This window comes from Suricata suricatta, chromosome 10 (assembly GCF_006229205.1).
Source record: "Suricata suricatta isolate VVHF042 chromosome 10, meerkat_22Aug2017_6uvM2_HiC, whole genome shotgun sequence".
NCBI lineage: Eukaryota > Metazoa > Chordata > Mammalia > Carnivora > Herpestidae > Suricata > Suricata suricatta.
This window is the reverse complement of record NC_043709.1, coordinates 50097434-50119781: the sequence shown is the minus strand read 5'-3', so window position 1 is coordinate 50119781 and position 22348 is coordinate 50097434. Positions and strand designations below refer to the sequence as shown.

At 42.7% G+C, this 22348-nt stretch overlaps 1 protein-coding gene across 2 annotated transcripts in view; it reads left to right on the top strand.

The window, feature by feature from the left end:
- Nucleotides 1–4814, top strand: part of TBK1 (TANK binding kinase 1) — a 47529-nt gene extending 42715 nt beyond the window's left edge. Inside the window, exon 21 of one of the 2 annotated variants that reach the window (XM_029954491.1) lies at nucleotides 4335–4814. In XM_029954491.1, the coding sequence (XP_029810351.1) occupies nucleotides 4335–4344 (10 nt within the window). In that variant the 3' untranslated portion in view covers nucleotides 4345–4814. Of the gene's footprint in view, nucleotides 1–1228; nucleotides 2028–4334 lie in introns of those variants that run through there. The other variant, XM_029954490.1, reaches the window with a different exon arrangement.
- Nucleotides 4815–22348: the final 17534 nt, after the last annotated feature.

The following is a 22348-nucleotide window of genomic DNA, read 5'->3' as shown; positions in this document are numbered from 1 at the left end:
TGAAATCCCCACTGCCCAAAGCACATCCCATAAGTCACTTTCCCATTTTATTTGCAAATTTATTTAACAATAAATGGGCAGTATGACATGGCATAATCATAACTTAAATGTTAAAGGACTATGTGAGAATTAGTGCCAGCACTAATAATGGAATCCGAGGTCTTGAGCTCTGTGTCCACATGGCTGTCTCATTATCACTCGTTTCTTTCATATCTAAAAATCACATAATAGACCTTTCCCAACTCAGTTTCCTTACTTTTTCCTCATTCCCTTCAATGAAACCACCTTTTTCCTGCTTCCATGAACATAAGGTGTTTTGTTTTTAATTTTTTTAGTGTTTGTTTATTTTTGAGAAAGACAAAACATGAGCGAGGGAGGGGCAAAGAGAGAGAGAGAGAGACCCAGAATCAGAAACAGGCTCCAGGCTCCGAGCTGTCAGCACAGAGCCCAGCTCAGGGCTTGAACTCACAAACCACAAGATCATGACCTGAGCCAAAGTCAGACACTCAATCCAGGCACCCCGATGAATATAAGTTATTTTAGACACTAACTCTCTTTTATTGTCTCTCCTTATGTTTGGTGATCTTCCTTGAAAATGTTTCCGTATTCCCCCTCTCCACCGCATAAGACCCCCTTTCTCTTCACACGTGAGTGGTGGTGATAACCTGCCATCTGTCTTCCTAAGCCCAGGCTTTCGCCAGCTGTCATAGCTAGTGCAGCCAAAACATCTTCCCAAATGCTGGTCTAGTCACACCATGCCACTCCAATTTCTAATCTCATTACCTAAAAGGTCAAGTCCAAATTCATACTTGAAATCACAGAATATAGTACTCTGACCAGCCTCTTCACTCACTTTCATTTCCCACTGGTCCCCAAAATAACATTCCTCTGCGTTAAGGTCACATTCCTTATGATACATGAAGGATGTCACACCTACTCCCAACTCCTTATCTTCACTTTTCCAAATTCTACCCCACCAAAAGGAAGTTGTCCAATTGTTTCTAATACTTTGTAGATCATATCACTCACCCTTTTCTCTTAAGAAAGCCTCCCAAGCTGGTGGTTCGTATTTGTTCACATTATTTCAGTAAAAACTGGGGAAAGCCTAGTTGCTTAAACTCTTAATTAACAGCTTATTCAATCAAAAGGTATCCCATATCTTTCTTTAAAATGTTGGAGACCAAATAAATGAATCTTCTGAGATTTCCTGTTTTCTCTTGTGTTTTAGGTTTGGCTCTTTAACCATGGATGGTGGCCTTCGCAATGTTGACTGTCTTTAGCTTTCTGGGAAGTGCGAGAACAGTTTTAGTTTGCACAAGAAAATAATGCTGAGACATTCATTAAATGAGTGCCTCTATAAGTGGTCTCTTATTTCTACAATTCAGTATTTGATGTGGTCATGTAAATATGTACAGTACTGTAAATACACAAAAATATATATAAATTTTTGGCTGCTGTTAAGATGTAATTTTACCTTTTAACATTTATAATTATGTGAGGACATTTGACCTCAGTGAGCACTAGAAGAAAGCCATGACCGATTTGTTGAAATACTGAGCCTCCTCTGAGTAAGGCTAACTAGGTTGTTTCTCTGACTGCACACTGGAAACTTTTTTTTTAATGGAACCAAAATTGTCATCCTTACAAATCAGAAAAGACTGATAGTTGACAGGTTTGTAAGTGATAGGGTGGAGAAATGGCTTCTTTAGTTGAAGAGCAGAACCAAACCACTGTTGTACTAGGATCACAATTTTGGGGTAAGGATGAAGTGACATTATTTCATTTTACAAGGTGCCCAGATCCCAGTTATCCTCATGTCTGCTTAATTTCAGATAAATTATTGAGCAAAATTTTTAAGGTGATTTAATTATCAAAAACTATTCATTTTATTTTGGCCATAAGTATATAACTGTCATAAAAATTTTAGGATTATTTCCACTGTTTCAAGCTGTATATTTCTTGTTTAATTTAATTCTGCTTATTCCATCATGAAGAAATATCAATAAATTTCTCAATTTTAATGTAAAGAGTTTGTATTTTTCTGTGTACAACAGTTTGAGAAACAAAAGTTGTCTTTTGAAGGAAAGAATATTGGTGGTGATGGTAAGTTATTCTCAGACTATTGGATACATGGACGGTTTTGTTTCTCTTCTAACTCTGATTCCAAGTTTAATACAAGTTCTCCCAGAAATCTATCCAAATCCAAATGGAACATTCTCTCTGAAAAACCTTCCCAGAGTCCTGTGCTGAAGGATATATTCAGCAAGAACTCATTTCTCCAACAAGGATGTAGTTTTGGTTTTGGTTTCTGCCTTAGCCGATTGCTGAAGTGTGAGTGCATTCACCCTGCGTATCACAGAGATCCTGCGTCCCAAAGAATAAATAAATCCCACTCCCGTGGACATCGGAAAACTGAAAACAGATTAGGATTTACTCTGAAATCTCAATGCATTATCATAGTAGAGAATTTTAAATATCATCTGTACACATTCTTGAAACACATGCGTGGATAGGTAAATGGTCTCTGTCAAATACCTGTTCGGTCTTAGAGTTTGTGGGGTGAGGAGGTATTTGTTCAATCCGTCTTGATTTTAATTTTCCATTTTACTATCTGACGTATATGTATTTAATTGTATAGTTTTTAAATCTTCATATCACTGAACACCAAGTAAAATTTTACTCACATTATGTGACTACTTAGTATGTTTGCAGATTTGGTTTTCAGCACCTCTAGGAAAGGTTCCCAATAAACAAACTCTTGCTGTGGGGATTGAAATTTTAGGCATTGTGTTGTTAACAAATCCATTCCATGTTAATACTGGTTAAGAGTTAATGCTTTATTCCCCATTACAGCAACATGGAAACCAACCAACCATTCTTGCTTTTAATAGTTTACCTTCAAAAACATAACCCTCTTTCAGAACATTTTAAGGTAATAAATACATGGCAATACTACTCTACTAACCTAACTTAGTAAGTTGCATCTCTAGTCTGTCTGTCTTTCAATATTGGGATATATTTTTAAGTGCTAGGGATTAAGGATATAAAAACAGTATATAGTTAGTGGATTTAGCTTTTCACATAAGTTATAGTTCTTTCTTTCTTTACTATTATTTTTAATGTTTATCTATTTTGAGAGAAAGAGAAAAAGCTGGGGAGGGATAGAGAAAGAAGGAGAGAGAATCCAAAGCAGGCTTTGTACTATAAGCGCAGATCCCAAGGTGGGGCTTGATCTCACGAATCGTGAGATCATGACTTGAGCCAAAGTCGAGTGTTGGACGCTTAAATGACTGAGCCATGATGCGCCTCAGGTTATAGTTCTAATAGCAGAAGAAATAAAAATGAAATAGGTGAGTTAAAGCCTATGGGGAAAAAAAGATACTTTTTTGAGTAAATAAAAAAGGAACTAGAGATTAGGGAAGAAATGTGAAAAATAACCCCATAACATCTTCTGAAGTTCCAGGTTCAATTATTTTGGAAATTACCAAATACTGTATTAGTGGCTTATAGACCTCATTACACTTTGTCAAGCAGGATTCCTCTTCTTAGGTACAAAAGACCTTTTCCTCAAAATACTTCTTTAAAATATATTTACTAGTAAATTAACCAGAAAGAAATTATAATAGTCCTAGGTTTTTCTTGTTTTCCTGTTTTTGTTTGTTTCTTGGTTTTTGAGACAGCACGAGTGAGCAAGGAGCAGAAAGAGAGCATCCCAGGAGGTGCAGAGAGAGAGAGAGAGAGACGGAGAGCGAGTGCAGAGCCCGGAGCAGGGCTCAAGCTCACCGGAAGCAGGCTCAAACTCACAAACCATGAGATCGTGACCTGAGCCTCACTCAGATGCTTCACCCACTGAGCCACCTATGCACGCCTCCTGTTATATTTTTAAGCAGTAGGTTTGCTTCCATGTTCTATGCTAAAAATAAGAGGTAAATTGTTTGGAATTAAGAAAAGCACTATCAGTAGGAATAAACAACTGAAATCAACTGAAATATCAAAAATTTATTCTCCCGGGGCTGCTGGGTGACTCAGTTGGTTAAGCGTCCCACTTCAGCTCAGGTCATGATCTCACGGTTCGTGGGTTCGAGTCCCACGTCAGGCTCTGTGCTGACAGCTCAGAGCCTGGAGTCTGCTTCGGATTTTGTGTTTCCCTCTCTCACTGCTCCTTCTCTGCTCCTCCTCTGCTTTCACTCTGTCTCTGTCTCTCAAAAATAAATAAATATTTTTTTAAAAGTCTATTCTTTCTTCAGAATCACAGTCATAACCAAGACTAGCCTTTTAGTTCTGATTTCACCCCACTCAGAAGTGCCTCTTTTGCATTATGCTTTGTCTTTCAGGAAGTGCTGAGGGAAATATACTCGTGTTTAAAACTGAGAAGTGTTGAAAATATAAAGAAGTTGTAAAACTCTTAGCTGGACCCACCACCCTCCATCCCACTTTTAAGAAGACTGGCTCAGCTGGAAGAGTGCAAATCTTGATCTTGGGGTCGTGAGTTTAAGCCCAATGTTGGGGGTAGAGATTACTAAAAAAAATAAACTTAAGAAAAAAGACGAACATATCTGCAGAAGCCTTCCACTGATTTAGTTGGACTTCCTCCCCACTTGTCACCTAGAGAAACACTCAAAATCCAAATTCCTAAGGAATAATGAAAATAGAACAGAAAACAAAGACACTGACCTGGAAATAAGAATTGGTAATTGGGTTCCTTAGAGTAGACGCCCACCTGAAATGCAGTGTGATGTATAAAAGCATAGCCCAGGGGTACCTGGGTGGCTCAGTCAGTTACACGTCTGACTTTAGGCCAGGTCACCATCTCGCAGTATGTGGGTTTGAGCCCCGTGTTGGGCTCTGTGCTAACAGCTCATAGCCCGGAGCCTGCTTCGAATTCTGTGTCTCCCTCGCTCTCTGCCCCTCCCCCGTGCATGCTCTGTCTCTCGACGTAAACGGAAGGCACAAGGACCAGTGTAGACATAGCTTCACGTGTGGTGACGAAAACATAAGTCCCAGTTGCTTGGTAGACAACTAGACACTAGTGTCTGCTCAGATAATATACAATAAGGTGAGAGGCCTAGAGAATTATTCAACAGAGGGCTAAATTCTAAAATACAACCCTGGGGAAAAAAAATCTTGTTCTTTTACACATTTCTTGGCTTGTAAGAATCCGTCAAACTTTTTTTCTGGGATCAATTCCTGCCAAAGTTTAAAGCAAATACCATTTTTTCCACTGGAAAAATTTTTCAGTTGTGCAAAATAAAATTTTTTTAATTTGTACAAAATAAATGCAATCAAGGCTATTTGCTTTGGGAGGTAGCTTGTTCATCACCGAGTCCCACACGTGGCCATTGGAATTCTGGATGCTGAGTTTTATGGATACTGGTTACTCGGCTCCTCTGCAACAGTAACATTTTATGAGGGAGGAGGGGTGGGAGGGAGCCGGGAGTCTGTGCTTAAAAATTACCAAGTGTTACAATAGGTTAGAGGTTCTGAAGTTTAAAACTCTTTCTTTAGAAAGAACATCTATTAATACAGTTTCTAGTTAGGAGGACTAAGGTCTAAGGACAAACCAGAGGAATGACAGGGGAGGGGATTTAGGGCTAACAGGTGGTCCCCAGACATATTGGCTGAAATAGAGTTCACAGCTAAAGTGTCATATGCGGGTGTTACTGTGTTTTCCCCATCCATGCTCTGTAGGGAGTCATTCTGGAACATGCATAGTTCTAGCTATGGCCATAAGAAGTGACTTCAACAAGACGTTCAGAAGAATAGCCCGGCTCTTTTACTGGTTCCCCAAATCACTGACCTGCTCAAAGAATCGAAAATCCAAGTTGGTCTGCAGCCAAGGTAGAGGTAAGTTATCTGAGCTAATGCTTCATTACAGATACTTTTTTTTTTCTGTTACTAAAATGGGGCCTCCCTCAACGATGGAGAAAAAACAAAGCTCTTAAGACATTATTTAACATGGTTGGTTGAGGAAAACTTGAAAGAAAATGAAAGCAATTTGAAGGTGAGACATTAAAAGCCACAAACATTTCTACAATTCCAATTTTATTCTTTGTAGGCATTTAGGTTCAGAGAAGCTTTCTAGGGAAAGATGGAGAATGTTTAGCTTTTAAAAATAAGTAACAAAAATAGCTTTTATTTTCAATGAACTTTTATTTGCTTGTAGAATTCAAATCCTTCAGAATAAACAGAGAAGGATAAATTAAATAGTGAATTCCTCCTTCTTTTTCCTAGAAACCAAAAAGGTCAATGGACTTTATATTTCTTTGGTTTTGGTCAGTTTCTGCAGCATATTAGTCAGCTTTGGGGTTTTGTTTTTGTTTTGTAGTCAGGTATTGATGTGAGCTGTTTAAGCACCTTAAGTATGATACCACATAAAGCTCTGCATTTTGTTTATTTTTTAATGTTTATTTTTGAGAGAGAGAGAGAGAGAGAGAGAGAGAGAGAGAGAGAGAGAGAGAGCATGCATGGGGGAGGGACAGAGAGAGAGGGAGGGAGACCCAGAATCGGAAGCAGGCTCCAGGCTCCAAGCTGTCAGCACAGAGCCTGACACGGGGCTCGAACTCACGAACTGTGAGATCATGACCTGAGCCGAAGTCAGACACTTAGCTCACTGAACCACCCAGATGCCCCATAAAAATGCATTTTCAATCCAGTCCTGTCTGACTAGAATCTAAAAGGGTCAGAGGAGGCGATGGGGAATGAAGGGAGTAAAGAAGCTGTCCAGGTCTGGTGTCTGAAGCCAGAGCTGGCTTTCACCTTCATCCTCTGGGACTGGAGGGAGCTTGGGCACAGCACCTAGAGGACGGTAAGCAAACTCTGTAAGGTTCCATCCTGCAGCAGGGTTACAGTTATGATCATGTGTTCGTTGACACCCATATATTTCTGTGTCTTATATAACTACTTCACATTCTCCCCTTCTCCGGTAGATTATCGAACAATCTGATGATACAGCGTATGGTCTAGAACCAGATCCTCTTTCATTTTTTTTCCAAGTAAGCTCTACACCCAACATGGGTCTTGAACTCACCACCACTAGATCAAGAGTCACACGCCGTACCAACTGAGCCTGCCAAGTGCCCCCAGATCCTCTTTTAATTAGAACAGAAATGGCAGGGCACCTGGCTGGCTCAGTTGCTTCAGTGTCTGACCCTTGATCTCCACTCAGGTTATGATCCCAGAGTCATGGGATCGAGTCCCTTGTCGGGCTCTGTGCTAATTGTAGAGCCTGCTTAAGACTCTTTCTCTCTCTCTCTTTCCCCCTCCTTCTCCACCTCTCCCCTGCTCATGCTCTCTAAAATAAAAACCGAAACCATAAATGACTGATCTGTAATCACTATGGTAGATATCTGATTAAGAAATTTACAAAATGTAAGGCCTAGTACATTTCAAGCATGTATTTTTCCTTGAATTTAATATTCTTTTTCACTGTCAAAATAGTTTAAAAGTCTCTCTGTTTATATATATGTGTGTGTGTGTGTGTGTGTGTGTGTGTGTGTGTGTGTGTGTGTATGTATATCATCCTTCAGAAATGACACAGCATAATTTGGATGTCATAGCCCTCAGGGAACTTAGAACAATCATCTTCTCCAATCCCTTTATTTTATTTTTAATTTTGTTTTTTTTCAGTGATCTCTATCCTGAATGTGGGGCTCAGACTCATGACCCTGACATCAAGAGTCACACGCTCTTCTGACTGAGTCAGACAGGTGCCCCAACAATCCCTTCATTTAAAGATGAGAAAATTGCCTCCAAAAGTTTTGGTAACTTAACCTTCTACAACTATTAACAGGAAAACCAGAAATTTATTCTGATGATAACTACTGATCCAGGACCCTTGTTTCTGCACAGGGTGTGGTGTGTGCGCGTCAGGGAACGTGAATGTCTCACAGAATAGGTTACAGTCAGCCTTCAGCAGTGGGTCATCTGTACCTGGAAGGTTTGCTTATTTATTCTTCCAAAGCGAACCCGCTAGTATCCTGTTTAGTTTGGAGATGAATAGCCTATATCCAGAAATCTTTTTACTCATGATCTAATGAAATAAAGTCTTTTGATGAGCTATTACCTCCCATTCTAAGGAGATTATTTAATATATGCCTTAGAGAATTATATCCCCTCAAAAGCAAGAACTATCTCCTTTCCTGTCTCCAGTATTTAACACTGTATTTTGTGTAGTGGGCAGTTTAATAACTATTTGTCTTATTGAATTGACATGAATACAGCTTTACAGGATCTGAATTGAATGAATTAAGAATGCATTGACTCATGGGGCAGCTGGTGGCTCAGTCAGTTAAGTGTCTGACTCTTGATTTCAGCTCAGGTCATGATCTCGCACACATCTGATCTTAGTGGGTTCAAGCCCCACATCAGGCTCTGCACTGACAGTACGGAGTCTGCTTCAGATTCTCTCTCTCACCCTCTCTCTCTCAAATCATTAAACTTAAATGAATTGACTCATAGAAATAAACTAATCCCTGGGATCTTTTCTCCAACCTTTTATATAGATTGATGGATTGTGGCCACCTACAAAAGATAGCTCAACATCAGGTCACCTCTTCAGGATTACACTCTTTCTGTCACTCATCAATATCTTATATTCTAAAGGTGCCACAGAAATATGCCAAAGGTTTCCTACACACCTCTGTCCTAACCAACCCCACATGAACACTTAAATTGTCTCAAGACAAGACCAATGATTGATTTTTTTTTAATTTTTTAAAGTTTATTTGTTTTGATAGAGAGACAGAGAGAGTGAGCAGGGGAGGGGCAGAGAGAAAGGGAGAGAGAATCCCAAGTAGGCTCTGCACTGTCAGTGTCAGCTCACAGCCTGATGAAGGGCTTGAACCCACAAACTGTGAGATAATGACCTGAGCCAAAATTAGTTGGTCACTTAACTGACTGAGCCACCCAGGTGCCCAAGAGTTTAACTTTCTTGGTCCAAGCTGCTTTGTATTATCTCGTTAGTAATTCTTCCTGTATTTTTCAATAACCTCTCAATACAATTTGATATATAATGAAACATTTTAGAGGTAGCCTGTCACTTTCACATCCCACCCTTCCCCCGAGTCCCAGAGCGCACTCTTGTTCCATGTGGACACGTTGCCCAACACTGGGTGAGCCTTTGTCCTAGGAATTCCCTGTACCTCTTTGTTCAACTGGATCCCCTACTTCATGAGTCCTTTCTTCCTTGTTCTTTGTTTACTCCTTCCCTTCAGTGGACAACACCTAGTAGCTTTCTGTAACAAAGGCTCATGAAAGACATTTCATGTTTCATATACAGAAATTCCCAAAAAGAAGTGCTTTGGAACAGTTTTTAAGATTATTTATTTAACTTGGGCTGCCTGGGGCTCAGTCACTTGAGCGTCTGACTTTGGCTCAGGTCATAATCTCTTGGTTTGTGAGTTCAAGTCCTCAGGCTCCCTGCTCTCAGTGTGGAGCCCACGGCCAGGTACTCTCCCCTGCCCCCCGCCTCCCTGCTTGCACTCTCTCTCAAAATTAAAACATTAAAAAAAAAAAAAGAAAAGGATTAGGGGCGCCTTGGTGGCTCAGTCGGTTGAGTGTCTGACTTCAGCTCAGGTCATGCTCTCACATTCATGGGTTTGGGCTCCCCCGTCGGGCTCTGTGCTGACCGCTAGCTCGGAGCCTGGAGCCTGCTTCAGATTCTGTGTCTCTTCCTCTCTCTGCCCCTCCTCTGTTCACGCTCTGTCTCTCTCTCTCAAAAATAAATAAATGTAAAAAAAAAAAAAAGAGATTAGTTATTTAACTAGACACTCACTGGGCCTTTTCAAACTGGAAACCGTTCTGGGAAATTTTCTTGCATTATTTCTTTGATAATTCCCTACCACCTGAGTCTTCTATTCTCTTTAAGGTTACCATACCTCTTTGGTTAATCCTCTGACCCTTTCTGTCCTGGGCCACCTCTTTGACTTTTCGTGCTGCATTACATCCCAGCAGCTGGTGTGAGTTCTATGAGGAGGGAAACATGGTTTACTCCTTATCCGCAGTCCCTTTCCCAGGACCAAACAAGTTCTGGGCAGTTACATATAAACCTGACAAATTCTAGGGGGACCAGAATTACTTCTTTCCAGTTTTGGAAACTCTTAATTATATAATTATTTAAGAAAAACAGAAATATCAGGAAATAAAAGGACTGAAAAGTAATGAACATTGAGACATTTCAGTATAGCCTCTTCTGACTCAAGGCATCTGGGCTAGGCTGCTGTTTGCTTTTGTGCACACTGTGAGGAAAGATTTGGCTAAACAGATTATTTGAGAAGAACATAGTGGGGGTGTTAAGCTGGTTAGGAGAACCAATTCTTCTAAGTACTTTATTATGTTTTTTTAAACAAAGACCATTGCTGATTATAAAATTAATGCTTATTAGTTTCATTAAAAGGAACTGAGGAGGGGCGCCTGGGTGGCTAAGTCGGTTGAATGGCCGGCTTCAGCTCAGGTCATGATCTCACGGTTCGTGGGTTCAAGCCCTGTATCGGGCTCTGTGCTGACAGCTCAGAGCCTGGAGCCTGTCTTCAGATTCTGTTTCTCTTTCTCTCTCTGACCCTCCCCTGTTCGTGCTGCCTCTCTCTGTCTCTCAAAAATTAAAAAAAAATTTTTTTTAATTAAAAAAGGAACTGAGGGGCACCTGGCTGGCTCTATACAGTGTGCACCTCTTGATCTTGAGGTTGTAAGTTCGAACCCCATGTTGGATGCAGAGATTACTTAAAAATAAAATCATAAAAAAAAAAAAATTGAAGTCTTACCTATTCATAAAGCTGGCCATCAGAAACTAGTTCTGGGTGCCCGGGTGGCTCAATCAGTTGAGTGTCCAACTCTTAATTTTGGCTCAGGTCATCATCCCAGGGTCCTGAGATCAAGCCCCTTGTAGGGCCCCGTGCTGAGCATGGAACCTGATTGAAATTCTCTTTCCCTCTCCCTACACCCCTCCCCTGCTTGAGCTTCCTCTCTCTCTCTCTCTCTCTCTCAAAATAAATAAACATTAAGAAAAAGAGAGAGGGGTGCCTGGGTGGCTTAGTCGGTTAGGCCTCCAACTTCGGCTCAGGTCATGATCTTACATTTGTGGGTTCGAGCCCTGCATCGGGCTCTGTGCTGATAAGCTTGGAGCCTGGAGCCTGCTTTGGATTCTGTGTCTCCCTCTCTCTCTGCCCCTTCCCCTCTCATGCTCTGTCTCTCTCTGTATCAAAAATAAGTAATTAATTAATTTTAAAAAAAGAAAAGAAAAAGAGAGATGTTACTTCTTAAGGCAATAGAAATCAGAACAGTATTCACCTGGCAAGAGATGAGGAGGACTGACTACAAAGGGCCATGATTGTTGAGGGAAATGTGTTATATCGTCATTGGGGTGCTGGTTACATAGGTGTGGATTTGCCCAACTGAAAACCGCGTTTCCTTCTCTGTAAACTATACTGCAAGGAAGTTAACCTGGATATTTACATCCTCTACAGAGACTTCAGGTCCGAGCAGCACCAGCGTTAGAACCAAATCACGTAGGCTCACCACCCGCCACATGTGACCTCGGTCTAGTTGTTCCCTGTCTCTAAGTCGGGAATAATAGCAGTACCTCCTGTAGGATTATTCATGAGAATAGAGTGAGTTGATAGAAATAATGTCTTTAGGGGCGCCTGGCTGGCTCAGTCAGAAGAGCATGTGACTCATGATCTCAGTGTTGTGAGTTTGAGGCCCACATGGGGTGTGGAGATCACTTAAATAAATAAAACTTTTAAAAAATAATGTATTTCTATCAGAAACTGGCACAAAAGTACTTAATAAACATTAGCCTTGATTTCTGGTTATAATGGTGCTTTCAGAAAAACTGCTAATTTTTGATCCTTTAAAGAAAAAAAAATGTAGATTTCTGGACTGGAAGTCTAGATAGATGTGTTAAATATGAATGTGATGTTTCAGTTCTCTGGTATTTTGTTATTATTCCTAACAGCTAAAAATATTGAGGTCATTACTGAAAAGAGGGCACTGGAAAAAAAGAGAGGGAGAGAAACCAAATGATTGTTTGAAATGGGGGCGGGGGGTTGGGGCAGCTGGGGGCTCGGTTGGTTAAGTGTCTGACTCTTGATCTCAGTTCAGGTCTTGATCTGAGTCATGAATTCAAGCCCCGCATTAAGGTCTGTGCTGGGTGTGAAGCGTACTTTAAAAAAAGAAAGGAAGAAAATAGAGGATGTCGGTATAGTCTCTGGAAATTCTACAATAAAGTCTTAGAACAGATGGATTTGAAATGTCTATGAGCCCAGCAACAAAAGCAAAAATAGTCAAGTGGGACTACATCAAAGTAAAAAGTTTCTGCACAGCCATCACTAGAGTAAAAAAAAAGCAATGTATGGAATAGGAGAAAACATTTGTAAACCATATTCCCCATAAGGAGTTAATTCCTAAAATATAAAAAGAACTCATACAACTCAGTAGCAAAACAAACAAACAAACCCAACAACAACTAATAACCCAATTTTCCAATGGGCAAAGGACTTGAATAGACCTTTCTTCATAGAAGACATACAAAGACCAACAGGTACATGTAAAGGTGCTTGGCATCACTCATTATCAGGAAAATGCAAATCAAAACCATCTCACAACTGTTAGGATGGGCATTACCAGAGAGACAAAAAACAGGTGTTGGTGAGGATGTGGAGAAATTGGAACCCTTGTTACTCTGTTGGGAATGCAAAATGTGCAAGCACTGTAGAAAATAGCATGGAGATTTCTCAAAAAATTAAAATAGAACGACCATGTGATGCAGCATCCCAAGTCTCAGTGTTTATCCCTCCAAAAGAGAAATCAGGATCTCAAAGAGATGTTAACGCTCCCACACTCATTGCAACACTATTCGCAATAGTCAGGATGAGGAAACAACCTAAATGTCCATTGACAGATGAATGACTTTTTTTTAATGTGGCATATACGTACGATGAAATGTTATTTCACCTTTTTTTTTTTTTCCTGAGAGAGAGACAGACAGAGTGTGAGCAGGAGAGGAGCAGAGAGAGTGGGGGAGACACAGAATCTGAAGAAGGCTCCAGGCTCTGAGCTGTCAGCACAGAGCCTGATGTGGGGCTCAAAACCACAAACCATGAGATCATGACCTGAGCCAAAATCAGATGCTTAACTGACTGAGCCACCCCAGCGCCCCAAAATGTTATTTCACCTTTAAAAAGAAGGATATCCTGGAATATATGACAATATGGATGAACCGTGAGCATATTGTACGAAGTGAAATAAACCCGTCACAGAAGGATATTCATGATTCCAGTTCTGTGAGGTATCTAAAACAGTCAAAACGCAGCAACGCAAAGACCAGAATGGTGGTTGCCAGGGGCTTGAGGGAGAGAAAAAGGGGAAATTGCTCCTCAGTGGGCATAAAATTTCAGCGATGTAAGATGAATAAATTCTAAAGATCTGCTGTAAATTGTCCCTACTCTATTGTACACTTAAAAACCTATTAAAAGGATCTCACGTTAAATGTTTTTCTCACAATAAAATTAAAAAGATATTTTAAGTTTGTTTCAGTAATCTCTACCCTCAACCTGGGGCTCAAACTCACTACCCCGAGATCAAGAGTCACACACTCTACTGACCGAGCCAGCCAGGCGCCCCTAAAATTAAAAAAAAATATTAAATGTTTAAGAGCCCAAAGGAGCCAGAGTCAGTCATTCTTTAGAATAAGTGCAGGTGGCGTCAACTGCCTAAATGGAGGGCTCCCAGTTGCAGCCTGCTGGTGAAAAAGTCTACAGACGGGGGGGCAGGTACGTGGACTGAGCAACATTCGCTGCCCTCGGCCAGAAACAGTCTGCAGGATCGTCTGTAGAAATGTGCGGAAAATGGATACGTCACCAGGACAGGAGCTCCCCGGCCGTGGCCTGAAACGGGGCAGAGACTTTTGCCTCCTGCCTCACCCAAGGACTAGACCCAATACCACTTCCTTGCTGCCACCAATGTAGGGGACCAGCCCCCAATAGTCATGCTTAACTGTGCCCAATGCCGGATGTGCCAGTCACACAGACGGGTAGGAGTTGGGGGGCAGAGCAATAGGGAGCTGAGGAACGCGCTTTGGCGGAGAAACCTGTCCTCCACTCCTTGGACAGTGGCAGGGGACCAACATCTCTCCTGCAAGGCTCAAATTGGGGTCCCAATCAGAAGATGGCATTTGTGGTTTTCCCTCACCTCCCTGCTGCTGGCCCACATGCCCCCGTCAGCATGTCCTCGGTATCAAGAGGATGTACTAATAAGACAGAGACTCTGAAAGTAAGTAAATCTGCTCAGGCCAGAATTAAATCCAAAAAGTCTTTTAATTTTGAAAGTCCTATCCCAATAACGTAATGCAGACACGTGACACGTAGGTCACATAACTGCACAAAAAGGAAGAAGGAGTAGCATCCACAGACGTAGGAATTGTGGGTAATATTTTTCTTCTTTCCAGGTGTCTTATGTTTCTGTTTTCCAAAGTTTCACCATTTTTTGGATCACGGCTGTGTCTGTGGCCTCTTCTGCAACACCACACCTCTTCTTATCCCCTGCCCCATTTTATTTTGACCAAAGAAGGAATCAATGAGGCTCAAAGGCTTGAAGAAGCTGAATAGCTTGCCCAGATCCCACACTGAAAAGTGCCAGAGGCCGGGGAGATGAATTTTAGTTTGAGCCTGAGTTGGAGTGCTCCACCCACCTTCCTGGGTCTCTTCCCCCAAATGGTGGGAGCATGGCCCTCCCAGTTGCCGGGCTGATTCATCTCTAGAAGACAGGAGGAATCTGTGAAATTATGCAAAGTTCAACTTGTGAAGCTTCAAAATTTTAATTTCACATGTATGAGTTCTTCGGAAACGGCCAACTTTTTTGGAACACCAGGAAGCACGAAAGCAAATGCCTTTGGCAAGGCATTGTGTTTCCTAGGACATGGTTTTCCAGATAAATCTGGGAAGTTCAGTCAAAGTAGAGCACCTTTGAAAATCCCAAAAAGTCTATGTGACAGAATGGGTCTTCTCTGGACTCAAAACTATTCTTTCATTTTTTTTCTGAGAGCATAGAAAATTAAAACAGCAATTGCAGCAGAACTTCTGTTCTCCAGATGTCAACTCTATTATTTTCATCTCAGCTCCTGCTGGGGGGCATGGGGAGAAATTGGCAGCGACCTGTCTTCAGCTTCTTTTAGGTACTGAGGCACCAGCCCTGTGGTAGGGCTGTGGTAGGATGTGTTCAGTGCTGCTGATGAAATAATGTGTTTAACATTTTTTAATCCTCATCCCAACTCCTCCTCCTCCTCCTGCCCCTGAGCCCAGCATGCACACAAAAGAGCACAAACATTTATGCACATACACATCCAGCATCTAATGAGGTCTCTTGTCAAGAGACTGGCCACCATCAGATGGTTGGGATGGCCTTCCTTCCTAGACTTTGTGCCAAGAGAACGAGAGCTCCTTGGTGAGAAGACAGGGACATCTGGGTCCCAGGAGTGCCGACCCAAAACATTAAGTGACTGGAAGGCTCCCCCCCACCCCCAAAAGTGTCCTCTTAGCTGTGATCTCCAGAGCCACCCATCTACCTGATTTTAGCTAAAGATGATGGGAATACAGACGTTTCTCTGTACTAGCAGGGCTTTAAGATTAACAGAGTGTACAACTTGATAATCTAGTTCCCTGTAAAGAGAGGAAAGTGTATGTCCCCTCTCTTCCCTCCCTCCCACTACTCCAGGCTGCTGAGCCCCTCTGGGAATCCAGAAATAGAATGTTGCTTCTAGTCCAGCTACATTCCCCAAATCGAGGGTGTCAGCCTGGGTGTGGCACAGTGCTGAATGATTTCTGGGCAAAGGAAGATGCCCATATTTTTAAAACAGCTGCCCTACTCTTTTTCTGAAATTCCATCTCTGTTCATTTGCTCAGAGAATGGGCTTCCTTGTACAGGCATTGCCTCGTGGATAAAGATGTTCTCTAAGGTTCCAAAGAGGTCCCTCCCTGCCCCACCAATCCAGCAGCCTGAAGCAGGAGCTCTCTGTGAAGACCAGCTCCCCAATTTGCAAATGATCCAGAGTTGCTTATAGACTAAGACCAAAGACCCTGAACTCTAGAATGGCTTCAAGAAGGAGAGGATAAACCAAAGGCAACAAAGACGAACATTTTTAACAAAGTGGACTTCGCCGTCCTGGGCTGATCACCTGCCCCACACCCCAGGTGCTGAGCTGATCAGGTGACCATTTCAGGGAAGATTGGAGGGTTGATGGCAGGGAAGGAGGTCCCAAGTCCCACCGGATGTTGAAAGAGACACGACGCTGTTGTTGCTAGTGGGTCCTCTTGCTCTCAATCATCCATCCTTCTTTCAGGTCCCAAGCTTCCCCCAGGCTGATGCACCTAAAATATGAGTGGGCTCACATCACTCTCATGCTAGATTGTTCTATGGCTCACATAGAGCTTTGGTTCCCAGCTGTTGTTTCACTTCCAGGCCATTCTCATCCACTCCCAGAAGAACACTCAGTACATTTAGTGATGGCAAGGTGCAGGGGTCTAAATAGAGCACCCACGTGTCAGCTGAGAACCAATGACTTTTAACACACAAACTCTTTCGTGTCATTAAAGATCCACGGCATCCAGCCCATGCAGCCAGTCTCCTCACCGCACACTCCCTGCACCCCCTCTTCTGCAATGTCTACATCAGCACCCATATCGTGCTGGTCCGAAGCTCCTATGCTTGGAGGAATCCAGGCATGACTTAACTAAACAAAAAGTGTCAAGTGTAAGGAAAATGGAAGACACCGGGGACTCCAGCGAGCTGGAGGGCTTTTGGTCTGGCTTCGTCCTTCCCATCGTTGCGCATCAATGTTAAGAGTTCTGAAAATATTTTCATTCATTTGTTCACCAAGCGCGCTCCATAACTATTTGAAAATGCTTGTACTTCTCTTACAGTATTTGTTACCATCCGGTGCAGTTGCCAAGGAGCTATTTGTGTACATTGCTTATCTGTTTTCTGCAGGTGTGCCTCTGAGAGGGAATGTAACCAGGTCACGTCCTTCTTTTCAAAGACTCACGTCCTCCTTTTCAAAGACTCACATCCTCCTTTTCAGAAGCTCTGAAAGCATTATCATTCTTTTTTTTTTAATTAACAAAATTTTAAAAGCCTGCTTTTTTATTTATTTTGAGAGAGAGAGAGTGGGGAGGGGCAGAGAGAGAGAGAGATGAAGAGAGAGAATCCCAAGCAGGCTTCACGCTTTCAGTGCAAAGCTTGATACGGGGCTCAAACCCACAAGCCAAAACCAAGAGTCGGCGGCTTAACCGAGTGAGCCCCCCGGGCATCCTCTTCCCCACTCCGTTGTTAGCAGGCCTGACCAGCAAAGCTATGCCTGGGGTACAAGCATCTCTTGCACATTGCTTCTTTGGAAAAATCACACGCTGTTCTTCCGTTTCTTTTTCAGCCTTCGTAAGCCCCATCTAGCCCGCCTCCCTGTGATCCCAATGAGCCTGGCTGGGGGGCAGGGCTGGCGGGTGGCAGTGGTGAGCGTCATATGTTTGCTTCGCACTGAAGTTTTTTCAAAGCCTACTTTCCTACTGTTCTTTGCTTTGGAGTTCCTTTTATTACCAGTAGGTGATCAGGGACATAGAGATCTGCTGTCAGAACAGCCTTGAGAATAAAGATCAGCTGGTGCCTCGCGGCTCCTGTGATGTGCGTCAAAGGAAGAGTTGAAAGAGACGTAACATCCGCTCTTTGCTTTTGTCCCTCAGGCTGAGAAAAGCCTCAAGTGCAAGAGGTGAGCCAGGTGAGCCCATGTCCCGACAGTGACTCATTCTTCCAATTATTCCTAGGATTGCGGCCATTTCTCAACATGAGACCGTAGGTCCACCTGCTTCAGAACTACCTGGGCTGAGTGTTAAAGCCCAGCATTCCCACACCCCTCCGATCTGACGCCCAGGATTTCTGGAGGGGGCGCTGAGAGTCCGCAGTTTTAACAGGCTCTTCAGATGATGCTCCTGCTGGCCTCGACAGCGTCCAGCTGAGCCCTTCTTTGTGTCTCGGTGAGTCCTCACTCCGCCAAGGCTGTCCGCAGACCATGAGGACCTGGCCAGGGACGGTAAGAAAGCAACTTACCCTCTCTGTGTCCCAGTGTCCTCTTCTATAAAACAAAGATGATGGCGCCTGGGTGGCTCAGTTGGTTAAGCATCTGACTCTTGATATTGGCTCAGGTCATGATCTTGAAGTTCATGAGATCAAGGCCCACATAAGGCTCTAGGCTGAGAGTGGGAAGCCTGCTTGGAATTCTCTCTCTCTCCCTCTCTCTGCCCCTCCCCCTCTCATGCTCATGCTCTCTCTCTCTCTCTCAATTAATTAAGATGATAATGACAGCACTAATCACATAGGATTGTTTAAAAAAATTTTTTTAATTACTTGAGGGCGCCTGGTTGGCTCAGTCTGTAGGACATGCAACTCTTAATTTCAGGGTCAAGAGTTCAAGCCCCACATTGATCATGGAGCCTACTTGGCACATAGTAAATGTTCAGTAAATGGCACCTTTCATTTCCCAGGCCAGTGTTTCCCAAACATTCACAGGTAACAGTCACATTTTTTGCCATGCCTGCAGAAGTCTCTACTAGAATGTACTTCATATTTATTACAAAATAACTTGCCCTTTTTATTTAGCATCCTCCTAAGAAGTGAGACCTGGGAAATAATTGATTTGATGTACTGTATTTTTTACCATTAAAATTAATACATAACTACCGAATATCTGAAATTTTTGTTTTAGGTACCACAATGGTATGTCCACTACCAGCGGGAAACACTGTTCTAATCCAACTTCAGTTCAGGAAACAGACTCAGAGAGGTTAAGTGGATTTTTCAAGGTCACACAGGGAATTGTTGGAAAAGCCAGAAATGGAGGACTCGTAACTAGGGAAGTACTCTACTCTGCATCAGCCTGCTGGTTTTACAATGTTCTTAAATTTTTTTTAAGTTTATTTCTGAGCGAGAGAGACAGAGCGTGAGCAGGGAAGGGGCAAAGAGAGAGGGGAAGAGAGAGAAGCACAAATCCAAAGCAGGATCCAAGCTCCAAGCTGTCAGCACAGAGCCCAATGTGGGGCTCAAACCCACAAACCATGAGACCATGACCCGGGCTGAATCAGGATGCTCAACTGATTTAGCCACACAGACGCCCCTACAATGTTCTTAAAAGACACATCGAGAAGTGCCTGCCCAGCTCAGTCATTAGAGCATGCAGCTCTTGATCCCAGGGTTATGAGTTCAAGCCCCATGCTGGGGTAGAGCTCACTTAAAATTTAAAAAAGGGGACGCCTGGGTGACACAGTTGGTTAAGCATCCGACTTCAGCTCAGGTCATGATCTTACGTTGGACTCTCTGCTGGCAGCTCGGAGCCTAGAGCCTGCTTCGGATTCTGTGTTGCCCTCTCTCTCTGCCCTTCTCACACTTATCACTCTGTTACCGTCTCAATAATAAGTAAACATTAAAGATTTTTTAAAGAAAAAACAAATGTACTGAAAGGGAACATTCTTTTGTTACTCCAATGTTAGTAAATGGAAACAACATTTATATATTAAGTTGGCCACAAAGGTAACCTCCCTTCAGCCCGAGGCAGAAGAGGAAGTTGAAAGCATTGGCTCACCTCACTTCAGCCCTGTCTGCTCTTGGCGGGCCCTCAGCGCCTGGGACAGGTGAGACCGAGCCCTGGGGCGCCGCCTCGTGACACCCTGTGTGACTGTCACTCCTGGCGACTGGTAATGCTGCACAGGGAGTCCCCTGAGGTGAGAGCAGTCGGTGTCGGATGGGCTTGGATTCTAACGCTTGTCCCCACTCACAGGCTTGACCTGCAACAGATTACTTAGCCTTTCAGAACCTCCGTTCCCTCGTCTATTAACACTCCTAGAGGGTTGCCAGAAAAATGAAGTACTTTCTAGAGAAAGTGCTTAGTGCAGCAAGGATGACTCTTTTAAGTTTATTTATTTATTTTGACAGAGACAGAGAAAGCAAACAGGAGAGATGGCAGAGAGCGAGAAAGAGAATCCCAGGCAGGCTCCATACTGCCAGTGCAGAGCCCGAAATGGGGCTTGAACCCATGAACTGTGAAATTATGATCTGAACTAAAATCAAAAGTCAGATGCTGAAATGACTGAGCCACTCAGGTGCCTCCCCCTCCCCCTTTTAAGTTTATTTATTTAGCGGGGGATGACTTATTTTTATTTAATTGTGCATTTTCCTAGACTGAATAATCATATGCAATGAAATACAATTAGCTTTTTTTTATTTTTGAGAGACAGAGACAGAGAGCGAGGAGGGGAAGGGAAAAGTGAGAGGGAGACACAGAATCTGAAACAGGCTCCAGGCTCTAAACTGTCAGCACAGAGCCCAATGCAGGGCCCAAACCCATGAACTCAAATCATGACCTGAGCTGAAGTAGGATGCTTAACCAACTGAGCCACCCAGGCACCCCTGCAATTAGCTTTTAATTCATAGCTTAAAAAGAATAGGGGATAGAAAACCTGCTACACCAATTAGATCCTAAATGCCCCTTCTAATCATGCGAGTCCATAATTCTATGCATATTTAATATAAAGTGCAATTAATTTCTAAAGAGTCAAATTTCCAGAAATAAATTTAAACACCCTGTCAAGCTATTTATTAGTTCCTTGCAGGGGTTAATTCTACAAGATAGTAGAAATCTGATTTTCTTAGGGGAAACAATCCCTCTATGGAGTTGATCTGTGAGTAGACACAAACCTGGCCAATCAGCATTTTCTAACCTCTAGACATAGACATATAAGCTGATCCATCCTGGAACTCAGGAAAAGGAAGCACTCTGTCTGCTAGATGTGGGCCATGACTTGCTGACAGTCATCTTGCCACCGTGAGAGAAGACGTTCCTATAGAGGGAGACATCAGAGAGGAGAAAAAAGAAAGATGGAAATGGATCAAGAGCCAATGAGCTTGTTTGGGCTCCTGGATCCAGCCATACCTGAATGTAGTATAGCCCTGCACTTATCCATATGTGATAAATAAATTCCTTTATTGGCTTAAGTCAGTTTGAGACAGGTTTCTGCTTGTAATCAAAATATTCTCACCAAGAAAATAGGCAATATTATTTTCTTGCAAAAATACAGGAAAACTTAACCCAACTTATTCACCCAACGTATTCCTATGACAAGCAGAGAAGAGATGGATCTCAAGGGACTCAATCTCAGATCTTGTGGCGATCCTCCCTGATGAGATGTTCCCCCTCAAGGAACTGTGCATTTACCCTGCTACCTTGGACCGTATATGCTTTTCTACCCAGCTACTCTTGTCTCAGAAAACCTTGACCCCATAACCTTGGAGCCACCATAGTCAGGATATTGAACATACCCATCACTTTCCAAAATGTCCTCATGCCCCTTTATAATCCTTCCCTTTCGCCCTTCCTTCCCCCTCACCCCACATAACCCCTGATCTACTTTCTGTTCCTGTAGATTATTTTGCATTTCTGGAAAATTATATAAATGGAATTACGGAATACATACTCTTTTTTGTCTGGGTTCTTTTATTCAGTATAATTATTTTAAGGGGCACCTGCATGGCTCAGTTGGTTAAGTGTCCACCTTTGGCTCAGGACACCATCTCACAGTTTGTGAGTTCGAGCCCCCCATCCTCTGCACTGACAGTGCAGAGCCTGCTTCAGATTCTCAGTCTCCCACTCTCTCTCTGCCCCCCACCTGCACATTCTCACCCTCCAGGGTGCTTGCTCGATATCTCTCTCTTTCTCTCTCTCTCTCAAAAGTAAATAAATAAATAAACACTTAAAAATTCATCCACATTGTTGTGTAAATCAAAATAGTTAGGGGCGCCTGGGTGTCTCAGTCGGTTGAGCATCCAACTTCAGCCCAGGTCGTGATCTCATAGCTCGTGAGTTCAAGCCCCACGTCAGGCTCTGTGCTGACAGCTCAGAGCCTGGAGCCTGCTTCAGATCCTAGGTCTCTCTCTCTGCCCCTCCCCTGCTCATGCACTGTCTCTCACTGTCTCTCAAAAATGAATAAACATTAAAAAAAATAGTTTATTATTTAAATTGCTGAATAATGTTTCATTATGTTACAATTTGAACTGTCCATTCACCTGTTGATAGACATTTGAATTGCTTCTAGCTTGGGGTTATTAAAAATAGAGCTGCTGGGGCTTTTGATCTTGGTGTCATGATTTCAAGCCCCAAATTGAGCATAGAGATTACTTTTAAAAAATAGAACTGCTGTAAATATTTGTGTACAATCTTTGTATAAACCTATGCTTTCCCTTCTCTTGGGGGAGTACATGGCGTGGAAGGGCTGGGTCATATGGTAGATGTCCACTAACCTATCAGAAGACACTGCAGGCA